The following is a 23,814-nucleotide window of genomic DNA, read 5'->3' as shown; positions in this document are numbered from 1 at the left end:
AGCCATTCATACATGGAAACTATTCTACAACACCTTGTTGAACCCTATACAAGCCCCGACGCCGGAAGATCATGAAGGTTAGATGAGGGTGGGTGCAAAGTATTTTGGTCGAAACTATCGAGCTGTCATCTGACTAGAGCCAGAGCCAGTCAGTATCCCAGACGATGGGTGTATGGGATTGACTTGTTTCGAAGAGAGAGGCGGCGAAGAATCGTGTTTTGAAACATTCGATTGGAAAAGCCCCAGACGGGCGGGTTGCGGTGAAAAGGCGGGATTTCGAGACGATGTGGTTTGGGAAGCACGATGATCGAGGGTAGCATACGACGGGTGCGGTTTTCGCACATCGAGCGGGGAAGAGCTTAGTGATCGATATCCGGATTTGCGATCCGTATCATAGTCGGGAACACCAAAATGAGCAAGACCATGGTGCTGATGCTCCTGTTCTGCTCCATACGGTGTGTTATTCGCCGAGGAATTTGCAGCCGAAAGGTTCTCCGCTATCGTGGAGGCCGAGCCGTTGGGAGCATTAATATCGACCACTCGTTTCTGAGCGGCCGGAGTCGTGAATGACGAGGCATGTGGGCTTTCAAAAACTCGACTCTGCCCCGGCGGGATTTGATGTTGTTGTTGGTGGTGGTGATGGTGGTGATGGTGAATGGGGTGCTGCGGGTTAGCCCAGGGAGTCTGCTCAAGGAAGGCCTCCTCCGCAGCTGTACGAAAAGCATTTGAGGACATGGCTGGCATGGCTCCACGTGGTAGGTTCGCCGAAGGGTGTGAAGTAGGTGCCCTAGTTTCGATGGAAATCTGTACGGACATGTGAGTTAGCTCGAGGTAAGCTAAGCAGGTTCCTGAAAATCAAACTCACCCCCATCTTCTCCATATCTTCTTCGAGTTCAAACGGCCGCGCAGGTGCCAATGAAGGTGCCGCTGGGAACCCCACGTATTTGGCGACGCCAGCCATAATGGACACTTCTTGGTTGTAAGCTGTTTGGTGGGCGATTTGCTGTGAACGCCGGGTGGGAAAAGGTATGTAGTGTTGGGCACTGAGCTCTTCTGTCTTGAACCGATCGTGCTGAATAGCGTAAAATTGCTTGCTGACAGCACTTGAGTGTTTCTCCCGAATGTCCCGAATCCGCTGGAAGTACGTGCTATGCGTCTGAGCTCGCTCCGCCAGACTTTTGTTCATGAGAGCTTGAATTCGGTACTGGAACAAGGTATGTTCGTATTTTATCTTTGCATCACGGTGTCGTTTAACACACTCGAGCTGACGCAGGTATTCAGGGTGAGTTGGGTTGGGGCCAGTAAGCATTTCTAGTTCTCGATTCAATTTAGATATTCTTTCGTCGTATATCCTAAAGGGAACATCGTCAGCAATCAGAAGGAAGTAAGCTAGTCTGTTGATAATTCAACTCACTTGTCGCGTAGGGCAGCGAATTCCTTTTCCAGGATCGTTAAAGATTCCATCGCGGACATCCTCTTAGCTGCTTCAGAAGCTATTAGCAAGTCGAACAAGCGACGGCAGTATGATCCAAAAGTCCACAATGGGCGACTTACATTCTTCCTCAAGCCTGGCGGCTGCTTCCCCGTCGTCGGCGTCCTCTCCACGTTCAATATTTTCGTCATCGCCATCATCCGCGGGACCCTCCGCGCCCGTCTCGAGGGCACCACTATCCATATCATCATCAGCCGTATCGCGTATTTTCCGCCCTTTTCGCTTTCCCTTCTTGCCTTTTCTGTTTTTCGCGGGCGCCGTGGGTAGATCGAACTCAGGAAGGTCATCGGCCGGGGTATCTTCCTCGTTTGCTTTAATCACTTCTTCAATCGGCTCCGGAGACAGCGCACTGTCATCTGCCGGAGGATCGCTCAATTCACTCTTCACCGACCCGCGGCGCTTCTGAGGCGGTTCGTCTTCGTCACCCGTCTCGCCTTCCAGATCCGCGCCAGACTCGGGTCGTTTGCGCTTCTTTCCCGTACCTTCGGATAATGTAGAGTCTTCTAAGCCAAGTATCTCTTCGGCGGATTCAAGGATTCCGTTGGGCTTAGAGCGAGGCTTGGTCGGTGAATCCTCAATTTGGTTGTCCCCGTCCTCGGTGTCATCGTACGTCGTCGATTGGGCCAATTTGCTGGGGCTAGGGCCATAGCTGCTCACGACAATGTTGGTTCTGCGAAAATGATTCGGGGAATCTTCGATGCGCTCTGTCTCAGCTTCAGAGTCATTCTCTGGTGCTACCTTCTCGGGCTTGAGCGACTCTTCATAGTCCGAGGGTTCATTATCCAAGACATCGTCGATGTCGCTCAGACTACTTGAACGTCCATCGTCCATGAGCGAATCATCCAGGAGAAGATCTTGGTCGCCATTGGTGATTGTGGCATCAGGCCCAGTTGGCGGACCAACAGGAGCTGATTCTCGACTTGCGGCCACCTCCATAGGCAATGGCGCGGCACGAGCTCAACAACCTAGGAAAACAAAGTATGGAGATCGGCTGAACGGGCCTGCCTGAACGGTCTGGGGGAAGTCCAATACTAAGGTTGGCCAGCGGCAATGTGGTCTCGGGCAGTCAGTGGGAAGTAAGTGGCTTGAAAACTAAAAAGCTGAGTATAAAGGTCAGCTAGAACCTCAAAAGTGTGAATCAACACATAAAGCCACATAATAAGAATGGAGATCCGTCATTGACAACAGTTTGTTTGGGCTGTTCCTTGTCTGCAGATGAAGGCGGTGCGGAGATTTGATCGTTCTGCTACCCGGGACACACCCCGAGACCAGCAGTCTCTGGCAACTGCGCCGTCTCAACAGAGCAAGAGGGAAACATTCTCGCAGGGACCGAAGCAGTAGCTTCATTGAATAGAGCAGAACCTATCGTCTCATATGCCTTAAGCCACAAAAAAACGTACCGATCAACAATGCGCCAACGGTGAAAGGAGCACTGAGCACAGCTGCCCGCGACCGAGCAGCGATTCACTTAGCCACTGCGTTCACGGGGGGCAAGCCGCAGGAACACAGAACCAAAATAAATCAGGCTGACGGTCGTTTGTATATTCCAACAAAAGCAGATATCACCTGGGTCCTACACAAGAGGCACTGTGCGTGGGAAGATGGAGGACGAGGAGAAGACGGAGGAGAGGGTGGAGGTGATAGACTTCAAGAAGCGGGCGATACGACACTGCAGCGCAAGAGAAAAAGGCGGCATGGACGAGCGGAAATTGGTTCGAAATCGCGGTCGAAGGATATCGAGAGGGTAAATAGAGAACTCAATGAGCTGAAAATGATTGATCAGACAGAGATAGAAATTCACTGGTGCTCCAGAACCCACTGATTTGCTTGGGAGCGGACAGTAGTGAGAAAGGTGAAGGAGGGAGCCCCCAAGAGCGACAGCAATAATCTACCTCTTTTGCTCTACTGAGACTCGTCGCGGTATTCCGAGCGTATTACTATTCTGCCGTATTTTATTCCGATGCTGACCAGACTTCGAACAGGTGGTGGTGGACGCTGGGTTACTGACCGCCCTGGTATCGAGGATTACACGTCATGTGACATGTCCTTAGTTTACATCTCAATTTGAGTTCATCTGATAAGACATCGCGTCTTAGGAAATGCATTTCAGAATATCTGGAAATAAATCACTTCCAGAAATGTGTACTCCTGGCTACTACGCCTACTATTGACCAGTCGCAATGCATTTGTTAGCAGCTTGTCATGAAGAGGTCCCGGTGCCAGTGATATCATTGCCGCTAATCTCGGATAATATCAATCCGTGCCCCGTCTGTTGATCCCATCGCGGCACTTCTTCATGACAACCACGGTGCTGGATTTGAAGAAGTCCTTGACGATATCTGTCAGTAACAGGAATCACTAACTGCTGATATGCGCGCGTGAGAATTTCTCATGAAAATAATAGAACAAATAGCCCAGCTGGATGAAGTCTCTGGACGCTGCAACTCTCTTTTCGGCTTTGCTGATACGATAAATCACGTGACCTTATCCAGCCCGTCTCCAAAATATTTTTTCTTTTTCGAGGCAAAAAATTAGGAAACGCAACGGAGAAAGCCAGATAAAAGCGTAATTGCTTTGATAGTGGGAAACTCAACCACTGATCTTGATCTTCTTCATTGCCTGACCGCATTTTAAAGGACGACAGAGATCTCCCCCATTCTGACTTAAGATGGGCAAGAAAAGTAAGGCCCAGTCGGACAATGTCTCGCAACCAGGCAAGACAGACGTTACTCTGCCCTTTTTGGGCGGAAAGGCTGCCATTGACCCATCATTGGCTTCATTGTTCGAAAAAAGTGTATGTACTTATCCATGACTAATATAAGGCTCTTCTAACGCTCTCATGATCGGAATCATCCAGGCTGGTCCAGTGAAAGCTCCGCCTGTGCAGCCGATGGTCACTCAGAGAAAGGACAATGAGCCAGAAGATGATGTAGAAAAGGAAGAAGATGATGAAGAAATTTCCGAGCTTGAGGAGGGCCCGGAAAGCGAAGATGAAGATATGCAGGACGTTTCGGAAGTCGCCAGTGATGCTGAGAGTACGCCGGCCGTGGATACCCAAGCCAGTTCGGGCAGGAAACGGAAAAGAGCCGCTGCGGAAGATCTCGAAGAGACTTATATGCGGCGTATAGCAAAGGAGGAGCAGAAGGAACAGGAAAAGCGTCGCGCCGAGAAGGCAAAGAGGCAGAAAGTTGAAGAGGAAGGAGATGGCCCTGATTCTGCGTCGGACAAGTCTAAAGACGAGGATGAGGAAAGTTCGGAGGACGAGGACGAAATTACAGTCCCCAAGCACGAGACTCAGAGCGGTGATCCGGAGTCCAAGGAACTCGAAAAGAGTAATCGAACCGTGTTCCTCGGCAACGTCTCGAGCCAGGTCATCAAGTCCAAATCGGCGAAGAAGACCCTATTGAAGCATCTGGCATCCTTTCTTTCCACTCTTCCAGAATCTACAGGGCCTCACAAAGTCGAATCGATTCGGTTTCGCTCCGTGGCCTTCGCAAGCGGCGGGAAAGTCCCCAAGCGAGCTGCCTTTGCTAGACGTGAGATATTGGATGATACTACACCAAGCACCAATGCGTACGCTGTTTACAGTACGGTGCAGGCAGCGCGGAAGGCACCTGCGGCCTTGAACGGCACTGTTGTTTTAGATCGACACCTTCGTGTCGACAGCGTTGCGCATCCGTCCCAGATCGACCATAAGCGGTGTGTCTTTGTTGGCAACCTTGATTTCGTGGACAACGAGACCGACCCCGATGAAGACGAGAAGAAGAAAAAGAAGAAGTCGGGGCCCGCGGACGTTGAGGAAGGTTTGTGGCGCACATTCAACGCTCATACCAAGGGATCTAAAGAACGGACCTCAAAAGGCAATGTCGAGTCTGTCCGGGTGGTCCGTGACCGTACTACCCGCGTGGGCAAAGGCTTTGCTTATGTACAGTTCTATGATCAGGTCTGTGTGGAGGAGGCACTTTTGCTCGACGGGAAGAAGTTTCCTCCCATGCTGCCGCGGAAACTCCGGGTGACGCGGGCCAAGAAGCTCCCCAAGAAGCGTGATGGCCCAGAGACTGGGTCTCATGGCAAAGCGCTTGGGGAGGGCTTCTCGACGCTTCAAGGCCGTGCAGGTAAGCTCTTTGGTAGAGCCGGTGCGGCTATGATGAAGGCCGAAGGGAGAAAGTCTATATCCGGGAACTCGGTGGTGTTTGAAGGTCATCGAGCAACAGAGGGCGGATCATCGCGCGTCAAAATTAAGACCAAGAGCCGTGGCTCCAAAGGCAAGCCGAAGAATCGGAGCGCCAAGCGAGCTGCAGCCTACCAGGCTGCCGGAGGCAGGAAAGGAAAGATGGCAAAATAGACCTTTTCGTCTTTACATGTATAATTTTTCTCCATCTGGTCTGTTCATGGCACTGCTTACAACGAAGCGTACTATGTCCTCACCACATTGAGAGGATCATCTTCCTGAATTTAAAATGGCACTATTTCAAAGTCATCACAGCGCTGTTTTCCAGACAGTATTGATATAGGGGACCGCCCAATAGAAGTACGCGGATGGTGATATAAAAGAACCCCATTGACAACATTGACGTCATCAGACACACTATCTATTTCTTATCAGCCAAACACATATATCCCATTCAGGTCGTCGAGTTACCTTCTTGAATGCTTCATTAATATTCTTAAACATCATCGCATCATAGTTCTAGCCTGTAGCCATTGTTTGTGCTTCTAAGCCACTGGCCAGACAAATCTGATACTGTTAGGTATCAGTTCTCTGTTACCCACAGTCTGCTGAACTCCCCGCCCGAACGTGGGGAAACGGCAACAATTCTGACTTCGCCTTTGAGGCACAATATAGGCCAAACCGCAACGTTGAGACATCTATGAGACCCGTCTATCTTTATCTAAATCTGTAATCACCGGGATTTCAGCCAGCGTTGACCTTGATCGATGAGCAGTGCTATTGGACGGAGCACAGGATAACGCCTTTATCATTGATGCCTGGGCTGGCCCGAAATATTCCTCCAAAACATATCGAATTACTGTCTAGCCGTCTTTTCGAAATCTCTAGAGATACCCTTGCGCTTTATGACATTGATTTCAGATTCAAATGATGCTTCCGTCCATTATGCGCCGCTTTCGCTCCCCTCGTCAACCACCGTTTAATGACTCGGACGATACGAACCCTTCTTCGAGTGAGCCCGCGCAAGATACAGCCGCAGATACTTTCTATCCCGGTTTATTTGATGTGTTCAAGGTTCGGCATATTTTGAGATGGAAGATCATCTCAGAAGGGTTGCCAATGGAGATTCTGGACATGATTATGGAGGCTGCCGAATACTGGCCCTCAATCGAGGCTAGGATGGACACAAGGACGATTATCAGACAGGATCATGACCGAGAGCTGCTACGAACGGCACCGTTGTGTTATGATGAGGCGGTATGTTCCAGAGCTTGCCTTGACTGCGGCTGGCGATTATCAAGCCTTCAATTCCTCCGTTTCTTGGATCTATTATGGAGACTGATAGCTTATGACCTATTGATAGACAATGGGAAGCGCATCCCCAGATTTACTTCCTCATCAGACCATACATCCCTGTCGCAAGATTGTTTTCACAATCTTGTCCCATGACCAGGGCTGGGGTGGCGGTCCTAGAGGTGAAAGTCCCTACGATGGGTCATATACCTGGTTCGATGTCGAGATCATACACGAGATCCCTCAAAATGGCAGCAACCAAACAGATTCGCAAGCGTCCGCCCAGTCCACTGGCGGCGAAGGGGAGCGTCAGGAACCAATCGGTCCCCAGCACTCACATTTCTTGCCAGGTCCCGGCAAACTTCAGATGAATAAGACCGCAGTATCACAGACACAGGAATATACAATCACTTGGCACTACCTTGACAACATCCAGGCTGAATCTGCTGACGCAGAAGAGATTGAGCGTTCGCAAGGTCGTGGTCGGGCGACGCTGGATGGAAATGTAGTCCGGACCTTGGGCGTGGGAGACTCCATTGCTGTCTGGGGACGAGCACGATTTCCAGGATGGTCAAACCACGTCGAATTCATATCTGTTCGGGTATTCTGGGCCGTGTAATCATGGAATGGCGAACGTACAATCTTCTAGTTTTCGCTGTTCAAATTGAGACCTTGTCACGAGCTTCCCGTACCTTACACTAGCCGCAGCCCAAGCAGCTTCCAAAGAAACAACGCAGGAATCCAACAGCACATGTTAATGTTGGGTACCAGCGAAATGATACAAAAATGAGGAGATAGGTTGATCAAATCTTAAGGTAGCTATGGCTGGTGCACAGTAGTGACCCCTAACCCTTGCTCAATATATATAGATCCTTTTAACCTCAACTCCGCATTCTTCTGCAGAACGCCTGAGATAGCAGCAACCTTCCCAATCAGGCAGACAGTGATAACCTCATTCTAGTCGAAATCACGCAATCGCGCCAAGACCGCCCTGCATGGTTCTCGCGTGCTTGAATATAAGGACTCTTCATCCTCCATCACTATCAGCACCTTTGGGAGCTGTTCCTTTTCCATTGCGAATGAGATTTATGTCCGTTTGACCAACAACGGTTATAATTCGTGAACAAGTCATGGACTGCATGGGATCCCTCGTTCTCTTGATGAAGGGCTACGACGAGCACACCCCTCCTGACATTCTCTCTCTTGCCTGAGCCGACGGAAAGCGTCACGGTCGGCGATTCACTCACAAGGTCAAAGTGGGGCCTGGTGTATCAGTTGTGCAACCATCAAAGTTCAACCACTCAGCAGTCAGTTTGAGTCGCCGATTGCTCATCTATGGCCGGGCTTTCGACATCTTCAGTGTTTGACAGAGAGAGTTGGGAATGGAGTATCCTAGTACCTTTAGGACCATTATCACCGCATGACCCGTGTCTTTCCTTGCTCTCTATGGACGGTTGATTACGTCTGCACCATGTGTTCTATCGTCCGAGATGTCTGATTTCGGGCTCTCAAGCCGCTTTTGTTGCTCATCCCCATATCAATGGACTGGACAAGCGGTAAACAGTGAATCATGCCAAGCGTCTGCAATGCGGTTTTATTGTTCGCTGTTGTCATTCTGCGTCCCTTTGCTCGCCGTTTCCCGATGTATATGATGATCGAGCTCCCCCTCTTTCCGTAGGAGAAGGTGTCACGACGCTTGATAGCTGTTTTCACCGAGAAAAACGCCGGGTTCTGATTCTAACCATCTGGGAGATTCCCTTCTAGTTCGCACTCTTCCTATGATTCTTCAATACCTCCATTGAGATATCTTCATGTGGTAATTCCAGAGTTTTGTCCCATAAAATTCATTTACGAGCTCTCTGCATCTATATCTCCAAATCGTTCAACAATAATGAATCCGCCTCAGAAATGTGCTGCGGTTGTTGTGGGAGCTGGTCCTGCCGGTCTTGCTGTGGTTGGAAGTCTCCTCGAGAGGCAGCTTGGTGGGAAAATTGCTTGGGTTGATCCCTTCTTTCAGGCCGGACGTGTTGGCATGAAATACCGCGAGGTTCCTAGGTGAGCAACAACTATTCCCGGCTCTCTACGGGCATGGGAAACCAAGCAAGCTCCGGAGGAGGAACTCACAGCTGACTGTTCGGGTCCTGTCCAGCAACACGAAAGTCTCCTTCTTCCAAGCGTATGCCACAGGTGTCCAGCCATTCCGTGCTGTCATCAGTAGTACACGCATGCCAAATTCTTTCACGACTCTAGCAAAACTTGACCAAGATCAAACATGTCTGTTGCAGCATGGTGCAGACATGGTTCAGTCCCTAACAGAGGGCATTGTGAAATTGGACCGGGTTGTTCAATGCAAGGGTTATGTCGTTGCTGCCAATCTGGCGGAAAAGGTTAGTTTGAGATTCCACATTAAACTACCACAGGAGGGCAACATGAGAGAGAAATCGGATATTTTTGCTAAAGATTTTCGTTTCCTCGTTCCATAGACTTCTTCCTGGACAGTACGTATCAAAAGTCACGGATCGTCCGACGAGTTTGAAGTTGAGACACCTAAACTCATCCTGTGTACGGGGTCGTCACCGACGACCGCTCCGATCCCTGTTCCTGGGCACAACATTCAGAGGCTGGACCTTGACACTGTTTTGAAGCCCAGCGAACTCGCCTCGTATCTTCCGCGAAACACGCCCTTGACCATCGCCGTCGTAGGGGCTTCTCACAGTGCCATTCTGGCTCTGCTCAACCTGGTAGATTTGGCCCGCAGTTCTCATCCTCAGCTCCGCATCAAGTGGTTTACCCGGCATCCTCTTCGGTATGCCGAGTACATGGACGGCTGGATCCTCCGAGATAACACCGGTCTCAAGGGTCTCGCTGCGGACTTTGCCCGCCAGCAACTCGAAGATGAAGTTTTACCGACCTCCGAGGCAGGCCGTTTCATCACCAAGGTCGACTGCAGCAGTGGTAAAGAGATGGCGCAGTTTAAGCTGCAGTTACCCTTCTGCACTCACATTGTTCAGGCCATTGGCTTCACTCGGGATCCGCTGCCAGAGCTTTCTGTGAATAGTTCGCCATTGGAGCCGGACTTTGATCATGAAAACGGAGGATTCTACGATCAACATGGACGTCTCGTTAAGGGCTTACATGGTGCTGGTATAGCCTTTCCAGAGCGGACAGTTGATCCTCACGGTAATGTCGAGTACGCCGTCGGGTTCTTCAAGTTCATGAAGTTCATCAAGCGAGTGTGTCCTCAATGGGCTGCCGCGTAAATCTGCTTTTTCTTTTCTCTCTTCGGTCTGCATGGCGGATGATGCTATACTCCTTTCGGGCCCGCTTTCTCCAATCAGTCTATCTTCCTGTTTCAGATACATCTGAGATCACTGTGGGAGCTGTGCTCCTACAGTGTTAGTGACATCATTAGGCGTTCTTAGGCATTCTTTAACATTAATCAGAATTGATAAACAATAAATTCAAAGCCCCTAGCCGCTTGATGAGTAAGAACGAAGCATGGCATGTTGCACGACAGAAGGGATTCTGTCATCTCCACGTGCTATTCGCACCAGCCTTGAGCCTCGTCAGACGACGTATATAGGTGACGTGCAGGCTAGTCTACCTACCAGGTATCCAGTCACAATGCATAACAAGAAATCACAGGCAGGCCCGTTCCTCTCTAGTCCAAAGAATCCCTTCAGGCTTCTTACATCATTCAAACTCTCAGTCCTCAGTCATCGATGTCTCAGGAGAGGTTCAGAGGTAGGTACTTTCAGTACGAACGGTATGGTAATATACAATTCAAGTAAAAATACATGCATGTCGATACACCACCCTGGAGATTGGAAGCAGTACCTTACTCTGGTAAGCGTAAGTCACATGTATAATGTACTTAAGCGCATCTACAGTAGCTACATGGTTCCCTACTTATTCATAATGACTGAATCAGATTCTCACCAAGATTCTCAGAAATCTGCCAACCTACAGATAGACTCACGGCCTCAGCTGGTATCCATGTTTTAAGCCTGTATAGCCCGTTGACGTACGTAGTAGTGGGCAGATGATGGCTGACAGAAGATCAGCTCATGCCAAAGGTCCATAATAGTTCTCTTTCATCAGTTCGATTCTGAAATGTGTTCGGCTTACTCCGTACAAAACTGAACAGACTATGGAACGATTCCCCGCGTTATCTTCTACTCATACTGCTAGTAGTTTCAGCAGATCGTCGGCTACAGAGCCTCATTGTCTTTTTAACGGGCCAGAAGGCCTGAAACCATAAATATGCAGTTTATTTTTACAAAACCCTATTGTTTACTCGCATTCTCCTGCAGGCCAAAGCAAGTCATTCATTACAATGTAAACATATCTACATACCATACACAAAGCGTGCCCCAACAGACGAGAGTCCTTGGTCCGAACAACGGGATCCCCAAGCGTCGCCCAAGAGAAATAGAGAAAATCGGACACGAAGAAAGGATGTTACACCTTTTCCATCCGCATGCCAAGAACAAACTGTAGATACCCAAAACGGTAATCCAACTATATTCGAGTCCAAGCAAGTGCAAAGGAAAAAGAGAAAATGACACGCCAAAAGCTATATATTCGAGTGTATCGAGCCCGGTCGCAGTGGTGTGACTCACCGCCAGAATGGTTGCACCGTATGCCGCTTACATGAATGCAATCATACCCATGACGAGTGCCATCATGCCACCGGAGATCCGGTTGATGACACCTCCATTGGCGTTGGGGACCGAAGTAGGCGAGGTAGTGGCGGAGCTCGTGTGAGAAGCCCGGGTGGTAGTCGAAGATTCAGTGGTAGACGAGCTGCTGGTGGTCGAAGAGCTGCTGGAGGGAGAAGCAGTGGTCGAAGTCACAGTGGTCATGGAAGGAGTTCCGCTAGTAGTGGTCGAGGTAGACGTGGTAGAGGCGGTCTTAGTGGTAGTGGCAGTAGCCGTGGAGCTCGACACGACACCAGTAGCTCCTGAAACTGTGAAACGGTTCAAGTAGTTGGTTTCGGAGGGGTCATCATCGGAAATGATCTCAACGGTGTAATCAGGCCGAGCAGCAATGTCAGAAGGGACATTCCAGGTGTAGCTTCCGGAATTGGGAATGCTTGCTAGGGTACGTTAGCAGATGCGCAGAGCTCCAGACTAGTTTCAATCCGAATCACTTACAGACAATGGTTGAGCCAGAGCCAGCAGTGAAAGTGGTGCCCCATTGAAGCTTAAGAGTGACAGTTCCAGCGGTGGTAGGATCCCAGGACAGAGAAGTGGGTTTACCAGCAGCGAATTGGTAACCATTGGCAGGGATGTTGAAAGGATTCTCCTTGGAAGCTGCAGCTGCGATGGCCGCGAGAGCGCTGAGAGACAGGAAGATGATGGAACGCATGTTGACCAAGGTATAGACTTTTGTTGACGCTATTAAATATAGACTCCCGAAAAGAGGTAGCAAAGCGGGGGATAAGATAAAGTATTCCAGAAGATTGTAACGAAGGGATTCTGAATTAGAGTATATGGTATTCAATGAAAGGAATGGACTCTGACTGGGGGGTTAAAGACAGACAGAAAGATGAGTATGATGCAACGATCGACTGGAGGGAGTAAGGAGAGAAAAAGGGAAGAAAGAGGAGGAGAGGGCGAGAAGGGGAAATAGGAGCGAGCAATAATAACCGGAAGAGCTAGGCTAAGAGAAGCCTACCTAACCTTCCGCTACACCCAAGGATCCTGGTCCAACTCCTCTCGTTTGGGGGGAACCTGGGTAAGGATTGAGATTTCGCGCCAGTAGTTAGATGGCGAGGAAGCCACGAGCCAGTCATCCTCGAGGAAGAGCCAATAGGACGGTCTAATCAACCATAAGTTCACAGCCCTCCGAACGGAAGAGGCAAAAACAGAATAAACAGAATAAATGGGCAATAACGCCATTGAGGAGGCTAATCCCAGCCAGACTTAGTCCCTCCTTCTCTAGGAAAAGGCGTTTGTCCAGCTAGACCAAGTCAGTCGTAGTCATTCGCTTAGCCAAATCAGAAAGGTCAAGAAGGCTCCAATAATCTTGACGAAGCCCGGTCGGGGCCCCAGCTAGTTGACGCTAAGGTCGCAAAGACTAGACTAAGGTAAAGAAGATAATGAAGATAAAGCTAGATGCCTAACAGTGGCAATGAGCCATGGGTCTATTAACGGGTCTTTGGGAAAGCGGAGGAACTGAGTTTGATATGGAGAGGTGTGTTGCTAAGAATAATCATACCCTAACCTCCGATTCACCGAAGATGAGTGTGAATTATGATTGTTTAGCTCTGGTTATCCTGTACGAGATACCTAGCACCTGAAAACCAGAACCCTTGAGTGATCTTCTACTTCTTGATTCCTGGGCTGATTTTAAATGTAGCATGGAAAAATATACGAAAATATTTTCTTTACAGCATCTAGATACATGCTCATTACGCAGGTAACCTTGTGCGACCAAAGGTGTCTAACTAAATGATCATCGCGCCATAAGTTATGGTCTCTAAATAGAAGTACCAGGCTAAGGTACCTTACGGTACAGATGTAAAGCCTTTCCGTATTATGATTTTCAATACGACTGCCAAACAGAGACAGTCGCGAAATAAGGTAGTGAGGATGCGTCCATGAGGCATACCTCCGAGAGGGAATATTTTAGGAACTAGGAATAGTCCAATAGACTTGGCTTTGGTCGACTTTCAGGTCTTGCGTCCTTCGCTGCGACCGTCTTACAGCCCAGGCTGAAAGACAGGGCTCAATTTGGTTCTGAAGCTAATACGTATGCGGATTATATGTACATGGCGCCGATGTTATATAGTAACATGTCTTTTCAGCACCTAGACAGCAGTAACTGTGTGTTTCGTCTCCTGAGGGTCCTGGTTCTTATCTTTGTTCCCATCGGTATGAGAGTGTCCAGTCGCCCTTTCCTCGGCCTCTGGGGCATCGAGTAATCCGTTCTCTCCCAGCCATTCAATCACTTCCATCGCTCTCCGACTCTCGTCCTCTTTCTGGCGTTCGATCAGCTAGTAATTTGCGCGTTAGCGTTTGAATAGGCGAAAGAAGGCCCTTTTCCTTCTTTGCTAAAGTCCGAGGATACTTACGGCTTGGAAGAGTCCCCTCCGTCCTTTGTTCTCTATCGGTTTTGCTTTGGCGCCTCGTTCAGGCAACTCATGTAGAAAATGGCATTTCTCCCCGTGCAAGCAGCGCCCATTGCGGGCGAAATGGCGACAAACTTTCTTCTTATTCACTCGAGGCGGTGGTGCTACCCGCGCCGGCCCCTCACGGCGAGAAGACACTTCCTCGGGGGCCGAATCATCATCGCTCTCGTCGGAATCCGAAGATATTTCAGATCCGCTTGATGATGTCCAGTCGGTGCTGTCTGACTCACCGGAAGATGATGCGGGGGATTCCTCGTTTCGACTCTCTCTTGAGTCACCGGGTTCCGTCTTTGTTACCATTGTCCCAGAGGCCACGGATGTTACAGAACTTTCGTCAGGGACAGCCACAGTCTCCGAGTCGTTGTCCTTGGAGTTGGCTATCTGCACTTTTTGAGCAGATTCTGTGTCCGCTTTTTCTGCAGCGACGGAAGCTTGAGACTCAGTTTTCTGCGTGGCGGACTCTGACCCTCTTCGCGCCTCCATGGCCACCTTTTGCAGCTTTTCAACTTTGAGCCGAGCCCGCTCGGCATCCGCCTCCGCTTTCGCTACTCGTTCCTGCTCCTTCAGCAGCTTGCGTTGAAGCTTGTCAGCTTTTCGTTTCGCCTTGGCAGCTGCATCCGCCGGATCAATGACGCTCTCTGGCTTATCATTGGCGACCTTCTGGGCTTGTCTTTGCTCCTGCCTCTCAATCTTTTTCTTGTTCAGAGCTTCTTCACGGGCTTTCTTAGCCTCGTCCATGGCCTTTTTCTTCTCTTCAACTTTTGCTTGCGTCGGAAATCGTTTCTTCCGTTCCTCAATCCATGCGGCAATGTCTGTGGGTGACTGAAGAGTAGACGTCCGTCCTTTATAGGTGAATCGCAACGGCGCTGTAGCACCAGCAGCAGCAGGCGCCAACTTCGATTCTTCATCCACGTCGTCGTCCTCCTCACTCGATTCATGATCCTCGGTTTTGGGCGTCAGCCCTAACTGGTTGTGTTTTCGTTTCTTTTTTCTCGTGTTTAGTGCAGTATCAACTGCCGGGGGAGGTTTTACAGGCAGAGGGTTACCAAAGCTTGGGACGGGAGGCGGTGCAGGAACGCGAGGTGCAACTGCTTGCGGTTTTCCTCCAAATGCCGACGCATGATCCCGCTTTCCGCCATATTTCATTGAGTTCCCACCAAAGGATTGGTTCTGGTGTGTGCTAGATTGCCGCGGCGCCCATTGATTGCTACGCCGAGGACTAGCAAATGTGCCTGTAGGTGGTGACGTCTCAAATCCCCAACGCATTGGAGGACTCATCATCGGTGCTTGTACGGGTTGAGGGATATGTTGAGTTGAATGCACGACTGAAGGGTATAGAGGACCCGATTGCGCATTTGGTGGGGCGTAAGAGGCATCATAGCCAGATTGTGGCTGATATGGAGGACCGACAACGGCTGGCGGCTGCGAAAAGTGTTGCGGGGAAGCATACGAGGATGTACTGGACTGGTGTTGGAAACCTGGGGACCCTAAAGACGCAATCTGGGGCGACGGAATATTGTGAGAGACAGTAGGCTGAGGTTGAGGCGTAAACCCGGTATAGTTTATCGACCCATAACCGAAAGAAGACGGCGTAGTAGAGGAATAGGTCGGGGTATGGTTGGCATGGTGGGGAACAAAGGAGCCTCCCCGACCTCCTCGATTCCCAAACCCTCTGCCACGACCTCTGTTGTGCCCTCCAGCGCCTCGTCCGCCTCGCTGACCATAAGAACCGTAACCATACTGTGGAGGCACGGACGGAAAAGCTGACGGAGGTTGCTGCTGTTGCTGAGAAGAAGGAGGGGGAGGAGGAGGAGGAGGAAATGAGAATCCCTGGGAGCTCATTGCGGGAAGATCTCTGCAGGCCCTCGAATGAGTGACAGCATCGATGCCATCCTCTCACGCCATCCCGGAGACCTGAGAAAACCTCCGATCACTTCTGGTCGCTTCTTTAGGACCGAAGCTCCAAAGTTGTTGTTCCGTTCCGAGATCCGAATTGTCACTGTAAAGCCCGAGTAAGAAACAGTGGAGAAGTCACGTGCTGGATTCTGGCCATCAAACACATGAGGAAAAATTTAAGAGAAACCAGGCCGGATCCGCAACCTGCGATTGGTCGAGGCGATTCGCGATTGATCTTTTGAACTTCTCATGTTGCAGATTCATATACACTTTTATAATGTCATGAATCTGTGATTACTGGAAACATAATTTAGAAGGGCCGTTACAGCGTCCTACATGGTTAGAATGCAAGTTTTGTCTTGCCGCTAATTCTCTCTGCGACTGTGTGGAATTAGAATCTACTACTACCTATTCTGATCAGTGCCTCATGCGATACGTCGTTTCCCTGTAACATATTCGAAATGTTCATTCTTGTCAGTTGAGACGTCCTTGATCAATTTTAATTTATCTTGTCATGAACAGACAAGCTGACTGCAGCGAGGCAGACAACCGTCTCAGATCTCATCCAGATCTCTCCTGAAGACTTCTCCAAGTACAGCGCTGTCGCAATCGAGGACAATATCAACGAAAAGTATGCAAATAAAGTACGACGATGTCACCCTGAACGAGGTGGCAGTCGCCCTGACTGACATGGTTCACTTGTGCAGGTCATTCAAAAAATTGGCCTTTGCATCGGATTCTATGACTTGTTAGAATCGTCGGATGGTTTAATAGGCCATGGCACTGGTTTGGTCAATGTAAACGGTATGTCTGGAAGGATTTCCCAGCTGGAGATAACCGCTTTACTTATTCTCCATAGTGAAATTCCGGCTCATCGTCTTCCGGCCGTTCAAAGGAGAAATCCTACTAGGCAAGATCTCCAGTGCTACTCAACAAGGAATTAAGAGTATGCAACTGCTTCAAGCTCGCGGTCACTATACTCACGCTAATACAAAAAGCAGTTGGTGTGGAATTTTTCAATGACATTCTCATTCCCCCGGATCTTCTGTTGGACGGTGCTCGATTGTAAGTAACCGTCTTTCTCCAGACTGTGGGAAGTACATGTTGGCTCACCAGGAAACAGTGACATTGCCGATCAGGTGTGGGTTTGGGAGAATGAAGATGGCTCAACATTCTACTTCGACATAGGAGAAATTGTCCGTTTCAGAGTTGAGATGGAGGAATGGCATGATCAGATTCCCAATGCCCCAGATCTAGGAGACGGCGCAACCATTGAAAGAAAGCCTCCCTACTCCATCATAGTATGTGCCTTTACGTTTTGATTTCTGGTGAACTCTAGTTGGCTAATTGAAAAACTCAGGGCTCGATGCAAATGGCGGGTTTGGGACCCGTGTCATGGTGGTGATGGGAAAGTTATTAGTGGAGGGTACTCCCATGTCTTTTTATGTTGTCTTTATGTACACGCCGGATGATACAACGGGCTAGAATTGGGGTTGATAAGTGATTCCCATCATTGGCGTTGCTAGAATAGAGGACACGACAGCACTGAACGTATTGCCTATTGCATGATGAACCTGAGATGATAGTCAAGAGATGATTACAAAAGTTCGGAAATGACGTGATCTGGATCCAGATAAAATTGTACTACTCTGTATGTAGTGTAAAGTTGTAGTATAAATCACCTTATTAGAATGTACCTATCACAGTAGGTTCCAGCTTACCATCTCTGCCCATTTGTCATCACAGGGTATACTACGTTAATTAACTTACTATTTGTAGAATGTGATGATGATCATTCAGACCGAAGGTTAGAGATACCTAATCTCTGTAGGCACGAAACGTCACTGCATGCATCTGCCTGTCAGCCAGCAACATACATACCCAATAATCTATCTAGCCTAGATAATACCTGCAAGATCCACGTTGTGCCGGATCTGATTATCAATTGAATCTACATGTTCGGTTAGTGCCGGGAACGTCTGGTTCAGATGGAGACAAGTTCCGCCCTGTAGTTTTGTAGTGCAACGTAAAAGAAATCCAAAGAGAGTTTGATGGGAAAGAAAAAATCGGAGTCCGAAGGGCAAGAAAAGTAATACTACTAGTAATAATCAATAATTCTTGATGTGTCTGTGTTTCTCCGTCGCACATTCCAGTCTAATATTTGTTGTCTGTTATTATTAATCGTCAATTGCTGACTCTTATAAACACGAGGACACCGGACCAGCGCCTTATTGGATTTTTTTTTTTTTGGAGTGATCTCATACAGCTGTCTCTTGACTGTTTCTTTCAGTATCTGATAACTGGACAAGTAAATCCGTTATCGATAAATCTCATCCATCTATATTCTTTTTCTCAAACCCCCTCTTTTCTCGCCCTGATTGTACGAACCCTCAAATCGTCTTCAACGTCGACCGTTCACAATGACTGCATCTTCCAACGGCTACTCTCAGAATGGCGCAGGTGCACAGGAACGCCGCTTTGGCACGTTAGCTGTCCACGCTGGATCGCCTCATGATCCCACCACTGGCGCCGTCATTGCTCCTGTGAGTCCAAATGAATTGCGTTGCATCCATCGTTAGCTATGGAGAATGATAAGAGCTAATCATTAACATAGATTTCACTCTCCACAACGTTTGCGCAAACCAGCGTCGGTAACCCCGTAGGTCTCTATGAATACACCAGAAGCTCAAACCCAAACCGGTAGGTGACTGCCCCGACACAATTGAGACGATCATGCGAATGAATTGGCACTAAAGTTTCTTAGTGATAACTTCGAGCAAGCTGTTGCGGCCCTCGAACACGCAAAATATGCACTGGCCTTCTCATCCGGTTCGGCGACCACAGCTACCATCCTCCAGTCCCTAGCTGCAGGCTCTCACGTCGTCTCGGTGTCCGATGTATATGGTGGAACCCACAGATACTTTACAAAGGTCGCCTCGGCTCACGGTGTTCATGTAACATTCTCGCCTTGCATTGAAGTTGACGTGGAGGCATTGATCCGACCCGACGAGACCAAGCTGGTCTGGATTGAAACCCCGTCTAACCCCACACTTGGCTTGGTCGACATTCGCAACGTAGCAGCCGTTGCTCACCGGCATGGAATCATTGTGGTGGTTGACAACACCTTCATGAGTCCCTATGTCCAGAATCCCTTGGACCACGGAGCCGATATCGTCGTGCACTCGGTCACTAAGTACATCAACGGTCATTCAGTAAGTTGTGACCCATTGTCTACGGGTAAGGCAGTTTACTGACCAAATATAGGATGTTCTCATGGGCGTCGCAGCCTTCAACTCTGACAGTCTGAAGGATCGTCTCACATTCCTGCAGAATGCCATTGGGGCCGTTCCATCTCCTTTCGATTGCTGGCTCGCTCACCGTGGCCTCAAGACCCTTCATCTGCGCGCCCGTGAGGCGACGAATAACGCTACAATCGTCGCCAAGGCTCTCGAGTCGTCCCCTCATGTCATCTCTGTCAACTACCCGGGACTTGATTCGCATCCCCATCGCGCCATCGCTATTAAGCAACACCGCCAGGGAATGGGCGGTGGTATGCTGAGCTTCCGTATCAAGGGAGGCCAGAAGGCGGCTCATCTTTTCTGCCAATACACCAAGGTCTTTACCCTTGCTGAGAGTTTGGGCGGCGTGGAGAGTCTTTGCGAAGTCCCTTCGAGCATGACACACGCCGGCATTCCTAAGGATCAGCGTGAGGCCGCTGGTGTCTTTGATGACCTCGTCCGCATGAGCTGCGGTGTTGAGGATGCAGAGGATCTCAAGGCCGACACGCTCCAGGCTCTTGAGAAGGCTGTTCTCGCTAGCCAGCAGATGGAGAACGGATCTGCTTAAATTTCTTTTTTTTTTTTTTTTTTTTTTTTCTGTTATTGCGAGTGAATCAAGATATAGACGACATTATAACGCTGAAATGATAGATTTTGCAACATACGAAGACAACCGTCTGTTAATGAAATTTCGATTTGGGGGCTGGGCCTAGACAGTCCAGCTTCCACGCGAGAATTAGCACAGATATTGCATTTGGATAGATAAGTTATAATAGACTACCATACTACAGGTTTACTTACGCGTTCAAGATTGTCATGAATCGCGATGGTCATCTAGTAATCAAGTGTAGCATGTTAGGCGTGCTTAGTCATCAATATCTTTCAGCAAATTTTTGGATCTTGTCTTCAGGAACTAGATGTCGACGCTGTCACTCTTCAATTTCCACGAATCAAAGGCAGTCATCTTTATTTTCAGAATTGTCCACTGGAGACAAATACATCTGCTATATTCAAAATCCATGAAAGTGTTGTCATATTGTGCTCAGCTTCTCCGAGAAAAGCACTCGGATAAAGTTTGTTCAAGGTTAATCGAGCCTTTGCTTAGAAGAAAAGAAATAATTCTATAAGTGCGCAATGACATCGGCGTTCAGCTTCGGTTTCTCTGGAGATGACATCGACATTGATGAGAACGATCTCAACGGTGGTGATGAGAGAGATATGAATGCTGGGGAGCATGCCAGCAACCAGATCACTGGAAGATTAATGGAACCTCAGAAACACGATATGGGAGAATGGGTAAGTTCTGTGTGTCACTCATTCTGTTAGATTCCTTCCTAGGTAGTCGGGTAGCTACAGACGGGTCGTGCTTGAAGGCGACGGATTTGATGTAGAGGGAGAGAGGAGTAGAGGACGGCGGAGGACTATTCTTGATCGGTCATATGTGCTCAATCTAACCATCTTCTAGATCACTACATTGCCATCACAAATATCATACAACAAGCTCGTAATAAATGCATCTCATGGAGACGAGGAGACGTTCTCCCTTGCACGTCGAGAAGTCTTCGACATTCGGACTCAGCTTATGGCCGAAGACAGTGCAGACCATGAGAATGAGGAACTTATCTCAGGGCTAGAGAAGGGGGATATCAAGCCCAATTTCTACGAAGGTGGCTTCAAGACATGGGAGTGTGCGTTGGATCTTGCCAAATTGGTTGCTAGTGAAGATCTGTCTCATCAAGATGCGGACCAGCACATTATCGAGGTCCGTAGTTCGCCCACCTAATCCTACTTCTGTATGCAATTCTTGCTCGAATGGGCGCTGACGAGGAAAAGTAGCTTGGGGCTGGGACTGCGGTACCGTCACTGACTCTCTTCGGGCAAGCACTGTGTCGACCGGACTCAGCGACGAACAAGATCCATTTCACATTCGCAGATTACAATTCTGCTGTCCTTCGCCTAGTCACGTTTCCGAATCTGCTTTTGACTTGGAACTACATAGTCACGCATAGGGATCCGCCCTCGAGGGAGGCAACTTCGGCTGGGGACCAGCCTGATGAAGAGGAACTCGACATCACGCCTGAGCTCCTGGAGAGCTTTCAGCAAGATCTTGCAAGGAGGAGGATCACCTTTGAGTTCATTTCCGGTGCCTGGTCCCCTGCCTTTGTGGACTTGGTATTCTCCAGTTACGGCCAGGGCAAAGGGCAAACATTGATTCTTGCGAGTGAGACGATATACTCTCCGGCATCTCTAGCGCCCTTCTCAGAGACCTTGATTGCCTTGCTCCGCCGGTCTGAAACCGAACAAGCGCGGAGCAGAGCCCTTATAGCAGCGAAAAAGGTCTATTTCGGTGTGGGAGGTGGAGTAGACGAGTTTTTGACGGTGCTGAAAAACCTCAATGGCAATGGCCTGGATGTGGAGGAGCAGGTGAATATCAACTCGGAAGGGGTCGGTCGAGTGATATTAAGGATTGCGCTCAGGAGTACCTGATCACTACGTTGAGAGTGATGCATATATATCAGCATGAACATAAGAACTACCTGACAATTTCGACCGGCTTTTCCCATCGTAAACGGCGGTAAAACGAGACTGGTCGATGAAACAGCAAAAGGAACCGTTGACGGGTCTACCATAAATGAATCTGTAATATGTACAACATGCCCCCGAGTCATGCCTACCACTGACATTGCTTTGAAACGATCTTGAAGTAAGAGTCAATTTTGTCTAGTCATATAGAGACACAACCTTGCCGTCCTTCATCCGAGCGACGCGGGCCTCTTCCATCTGCTTGTTCTGCTGCTCGTAATGAGCAACAACAGCACTCAGGTCCACGGACGAACCAGCAGGGACATTGTAAGGAGGAGAGGTATTGAAGCTGACTCTAGAAAATGCAGAAATCCACACGTTAGCTAGTGCTGTGGGCGGGAAATCGGGAACTCATATGAGCGTACTCGGGCTGCTTTAATTCGAAAGTGGCTCTAGGACCTTGAGACTGAAGGAGGTGGCGATCCTGAGCGGCCTTCTCCATAAGTGCTGTGTGAATGGCGTTCCTCTCCTCAAACAACTTCTCCGAAGGAGTCCACTTGTGGATGAGGTTGGAAATCCACGATTGCGAGCCCGATTCCTCAGTGGACTTGCTCAGGCGGTAAAGAACGTAGGCGGAGGCAAATGCACCGATGGTAACGTAGAAGCTGCGCTGTAGAGATCAAAGAGTTGCAGTCAGAGATGAGGACGATTTCTGTCGGGGGGGAGATCAAACGTACGCCGAAGCTCTCGTTCACAGGCTCGGCATGGGCGGTATGAGAGGCAAAGCGACGGGGCTGCTGATTGCGCACCAGCTGCCGCGCCGAAGCGACTGATTGTCTGGCGAAAGACATGTTGTGGAGAAAGACAATTGGCAATACCGATTAATGACGATGATGCCGTCGGCGGGTGATTTGAGGTTGAAAGCCGCGCGAGGGCGGTTCGCCAGACGTCACATGACTCTACCTTCTTAGCTTAGCGCAACCTACGAAGTCTCCTGTGCCTACTACTCAGAACTCGATGATCCGAAACGAGATCTTCAATGTCTACTAGGCGAATACTGAAGACGGAAGAGTATGCGAATACTATTCGTTCGCCATGAGTTTGAACGGATATAATTTAACGATCTTTCACTCAAGTAATGGTCCAAGGAAGGTCCCACTGTCGATTCTCAATTACCTCGAAAGAATATAATAGTAGGCAATCTCTTAGAGTGGAGTCAAAATAGTTTACAGTGTCGCTGTCATTGAAGAATTGGTCACAGGAACGTTAAGACGGGCCCCGTCTTTCAATATCTGTCGCTATCTGGATGGATGGACACTGGAGCCTGTCAAAGTTCAATCATCGCACGAACAAGAGGCATGCAGAAGTCATTGGAAGAAGCTCACTGCCTGAGGTCATATCCATCGACCTCCTCGGTTGCTTCATTGGCCTCTATGATAAGATGTTGGAAAATGCACCTCGCCTAGACTCGCAACAGCTCGGAGAATCGAGAGTTTCTCTTCTGGCCAAGGCTATTCTTGCATTCTTGCTCTTGCTCTTCCTCCTCTTAAATAGCCTTACATATTATAAATGACTCCATCTGTGCATCAACCTGGTCCTTTAGCTCAGTCGGTTAGAGCGTGGTGCTAATAACGCCAAGGTCGCGAGTTCGACCCTCGTAGGGACCATTTTTTACATTTTTTATCATTTTTTTTGACGCATTTCTGTACGGTCATCTTAAGCACTCGGACTGCATTCATTCAAGTGATCTCAATCTAGATCGCATAGTCGGTATTAACGGGAAGTTTGGCCTCTTCGCGATACTTAGCCATGATACTTCGCTTACTAGTCTCCAGGCTCTTGTTCTGCTGTATCTCTCATGACGCTGGTCCGATGCCCTAATCTTGGGCCCTAAAGCTAAACCTCTCTGGCATGAAATGAGTGTCTATGTAGTCTGTGGTCATCAGCAATATTTCCAGAGTACTTGGACATTAATTGTCGGAGGACGTTCGTAAAAGAGACCAACTACAACTCATAACTCCTCATC

The 23,814-nt window shown here is 49.0% G+C and overlaps 10 protein-coding genes and 1 non-coding gene across 11 annotated transcripts; 7 read left to right on the top strand and 4 right to left on the bottom strand.

Annotated features, from left to right (window-relative positions):
- Positions 1 to 114: 114 nt before the first annotated feature.
- Aud_009096 (uncharacterized protein) lies at positions 115 to 2,428 on the bottom strand (the record flags this gene model as incomplete). The annotated part of the gene is made up of 4 exons (XM_043293958.1): positions 115 to 804; positions 866 to 1,352; positions 1,415 to 1,493; positions 1,555 to 2,428. 4 exons carry the CDS (start codon positions 2,426 to 2,428, stop codon positions 115 to 117), a joined length of 2,130 nt encoding a protein of 709 aa, XP_043149893.1.
- Positions 2,429 to 4,160: 1,732 nt separating this feature from the next.
- On the top strand, positions 4,161 to 5,837 carry nop12 (rRNA-processing protein NOP12; the record flags this gene model as incomplete). Its single annotated transcript, XM_043293957.1, has 2 exons — positions 4,161 to 4,286; positions 4,350 to 5,837. The coding sequence occupies 2 exons, from the start codon at positions 4,161 to 4,163 to the stop codon at positions 5,835 to 5,837; spliced, it is 1,614 nt and encodes a 537-aa protein (XP_043149892.1).
- Positions 5,838 to 6,590: 753 nt separating this feature from the next.
- Aud_009094 (uncharacterized protein) lies at positions 6,591 to 7,575 on the top strand (the record flags this gene model as incomplete). Its single annotated transcript, XM_043293956.1, has 2 exons — positions 6,591 to 6,920; positions 7,027 to 7,575. The coding sequence occupies 2 exons, from the start codon at positions 6,591 to 6,593 to the stop codon at positions 7,573 to 7,575; spliced, it is 879 nt and encodes a 292-aa protein (XP_043149891.1).
- Positions 7,576 to 8,847: 1,272 nt separating this feature from the next.
- On the top strand, positions 8,848 to 10,216 carry Aud_009093 (uncharacterized protein; the record flags this gene model as incomplete). The annotated part of the gene is made up of 3 exons (XM_043293955.1): positions 8,848 to 9,011; positions 9,106 to 9,343; positions 9,440 to 10,216. 3 exons carry the CDS (start codon positions 8,848 to 8,850, stop codon positions 10,214 to 10,216), a joined length of 1,179 nt encoding a protein of 392 aa, XP_043149890.1.
- Positions 10,217 to 11,605: 1,389 nt separating this feature from the next.
- Aud_009092 (GPI anchored serine-threonine rich family protein) lies at positions 11,606 to 12,326 on the bottom strand (the record flags this gene model as incomplete). Its single annotated transcript, XM_043293954.1, has 2 exons — positions 11,606 to 12,054; positions 12,113 to 12,326. The coding sequence occupies 2 exons, from the start codon at positions 12,324 to 12,326 to the stop codon at positions 11,606 to 11,608; spliced, it is 663 nt and encodes a 220-aa protein (XP_043149889.1).
- Positions 12,327 to 13,770: 1,444 nt separating this feature from the next.
- Positions 13,771 to 15,933, bottom strand: Aud_009091 (CCCH zinc finger protein; the record flags this gene model as incomplete). The annotated part of the gene is made up of 2 exons (XM_043293953.1): positions 13,771 to 13,956; positions 14,035 to 15,933. 2 exons carry the CDS (start codon positions 15,931 to 15,933, stop codon positions 13,771 to 13,773), a joined length of 2,085 nt encoding a protein of 694 aa, XP_043149888.1.
- Positions 15,934 to 16,448: 515 nt separating this feature from the next.
- On the top strand, positions 16,449 to 17,392 carry Aud_009090 (DNA-directed RNA polymerase III subunit RPC25; the record flags this gene model as incomplete). The annotated part of the gene is made up of 7 exons (XM_043293952.1): positions 16,449 to 16,460; positions 16,533 to 16,631; positions 16,695 to 16,791; positions 16,847 to 16,933; positions 16,989 to 17,052; positions 17,111 to 17,288; positions 17,348 to 17,392. 7 exons carry the CDS (start codon positions 16,449 to 16,451, stop codon positions 17,390 to 17,392), a joined length of 582 nt encoding a protein of 193 aa, XP_043149887.1.
- Positions 17,393 to 18,407: 1,015 nt separating this feature from the next.
- Positions 18,408 to 19,833, top strand: Aud_009089 (cystathionine gamma-lyase CYS3; the record flags this gene model as incomplete). The annotated part of the gene is made up of 4 exons (XM_043293951.1): positions 18,408 to 18,530; positions 18,602 to 18,687; positions 18,752 to 19,199; positions 19,252 to 19,833. The coding sequence occupies 4 exons, from the start codon at positions 18,408 to 18,410 to the stop codon at positions 19,831 to 19,833; spliced, it is 1,239 nt and encodes a 412-aa protein (XP_043149886.1).
- A 566-nt stretch (positions 19,834 to 20,399) lies between these two features.
- Positions 20,400 to 21,752, top strand: Aud_009088 (protein-histidine N-methyltransferase; the record flags this gene model as incomplete). Its single annotated transcript, XM_043293950.1, has 3 exons — positions 20,400 to 20,561; positions 20,731 to 21,027; positions 21,102 to 21,752. 3 exons carry the CDS (start codon positions 20,400 to 20,402, stop codon positions 21,750 to 21,752), a joined length of 1,110 nt encoding a protein of 369 aa, XP_043149885.1.
- A 234-nt stretch (positions 21,753 to 21,986) lies between these two features.
- On the bottom strand, positions 21,987 to 22,639 carry Aud_009087 (putative NADH-ubiquinone oxidoreductase 178 kDa subunit; the record flags this gene model as incomplete). The annotated part of the gene is made up of 3 exons (XM_043293949.1): positions 21,987 to 22,143; positions 22,214 to 22,458; positions 22,526 to 22,639. 3 exons carry the CDS (start codon positions 22,637 to 22,639, stop codon positions 21,987 to 21,989), a joined length of 516 nt encoding a protein of 171 aa, XP_043149884.1.
- Positions 22,640 to 23,381: 742 nt separating this feature from the next.
- Positions 23,382 to 23,455, top strand: Aud_009086. Its single transcript has one exon. It is a non-coding gene; the product is annotated as a tRNA-Ile (tRNA).
- The last annotated feature ends 359 nt before the right edge of the window (positions 23,456 to 23,814 follow it).

Source organism: Aspergillus udagawae (assembly GCF_001078395.1).
Source record: "Aspergillus udagawae IFM 46973 DNA, scaffold_7, whole genome shotgun sequence".
Classification (NCBI taxonomy): Eukaryota; Fungi; Ascomycota; class Eurotiomycetes; order Eurotiales; family Aspergillaceae; genus Aspergillus; species Aspergillus udagawae.
The sequence above is the reverse complement of the archived record's forward strand: the minus strand, read 5'-3'. Positions and strand labels throughout refer to the sequence as shown.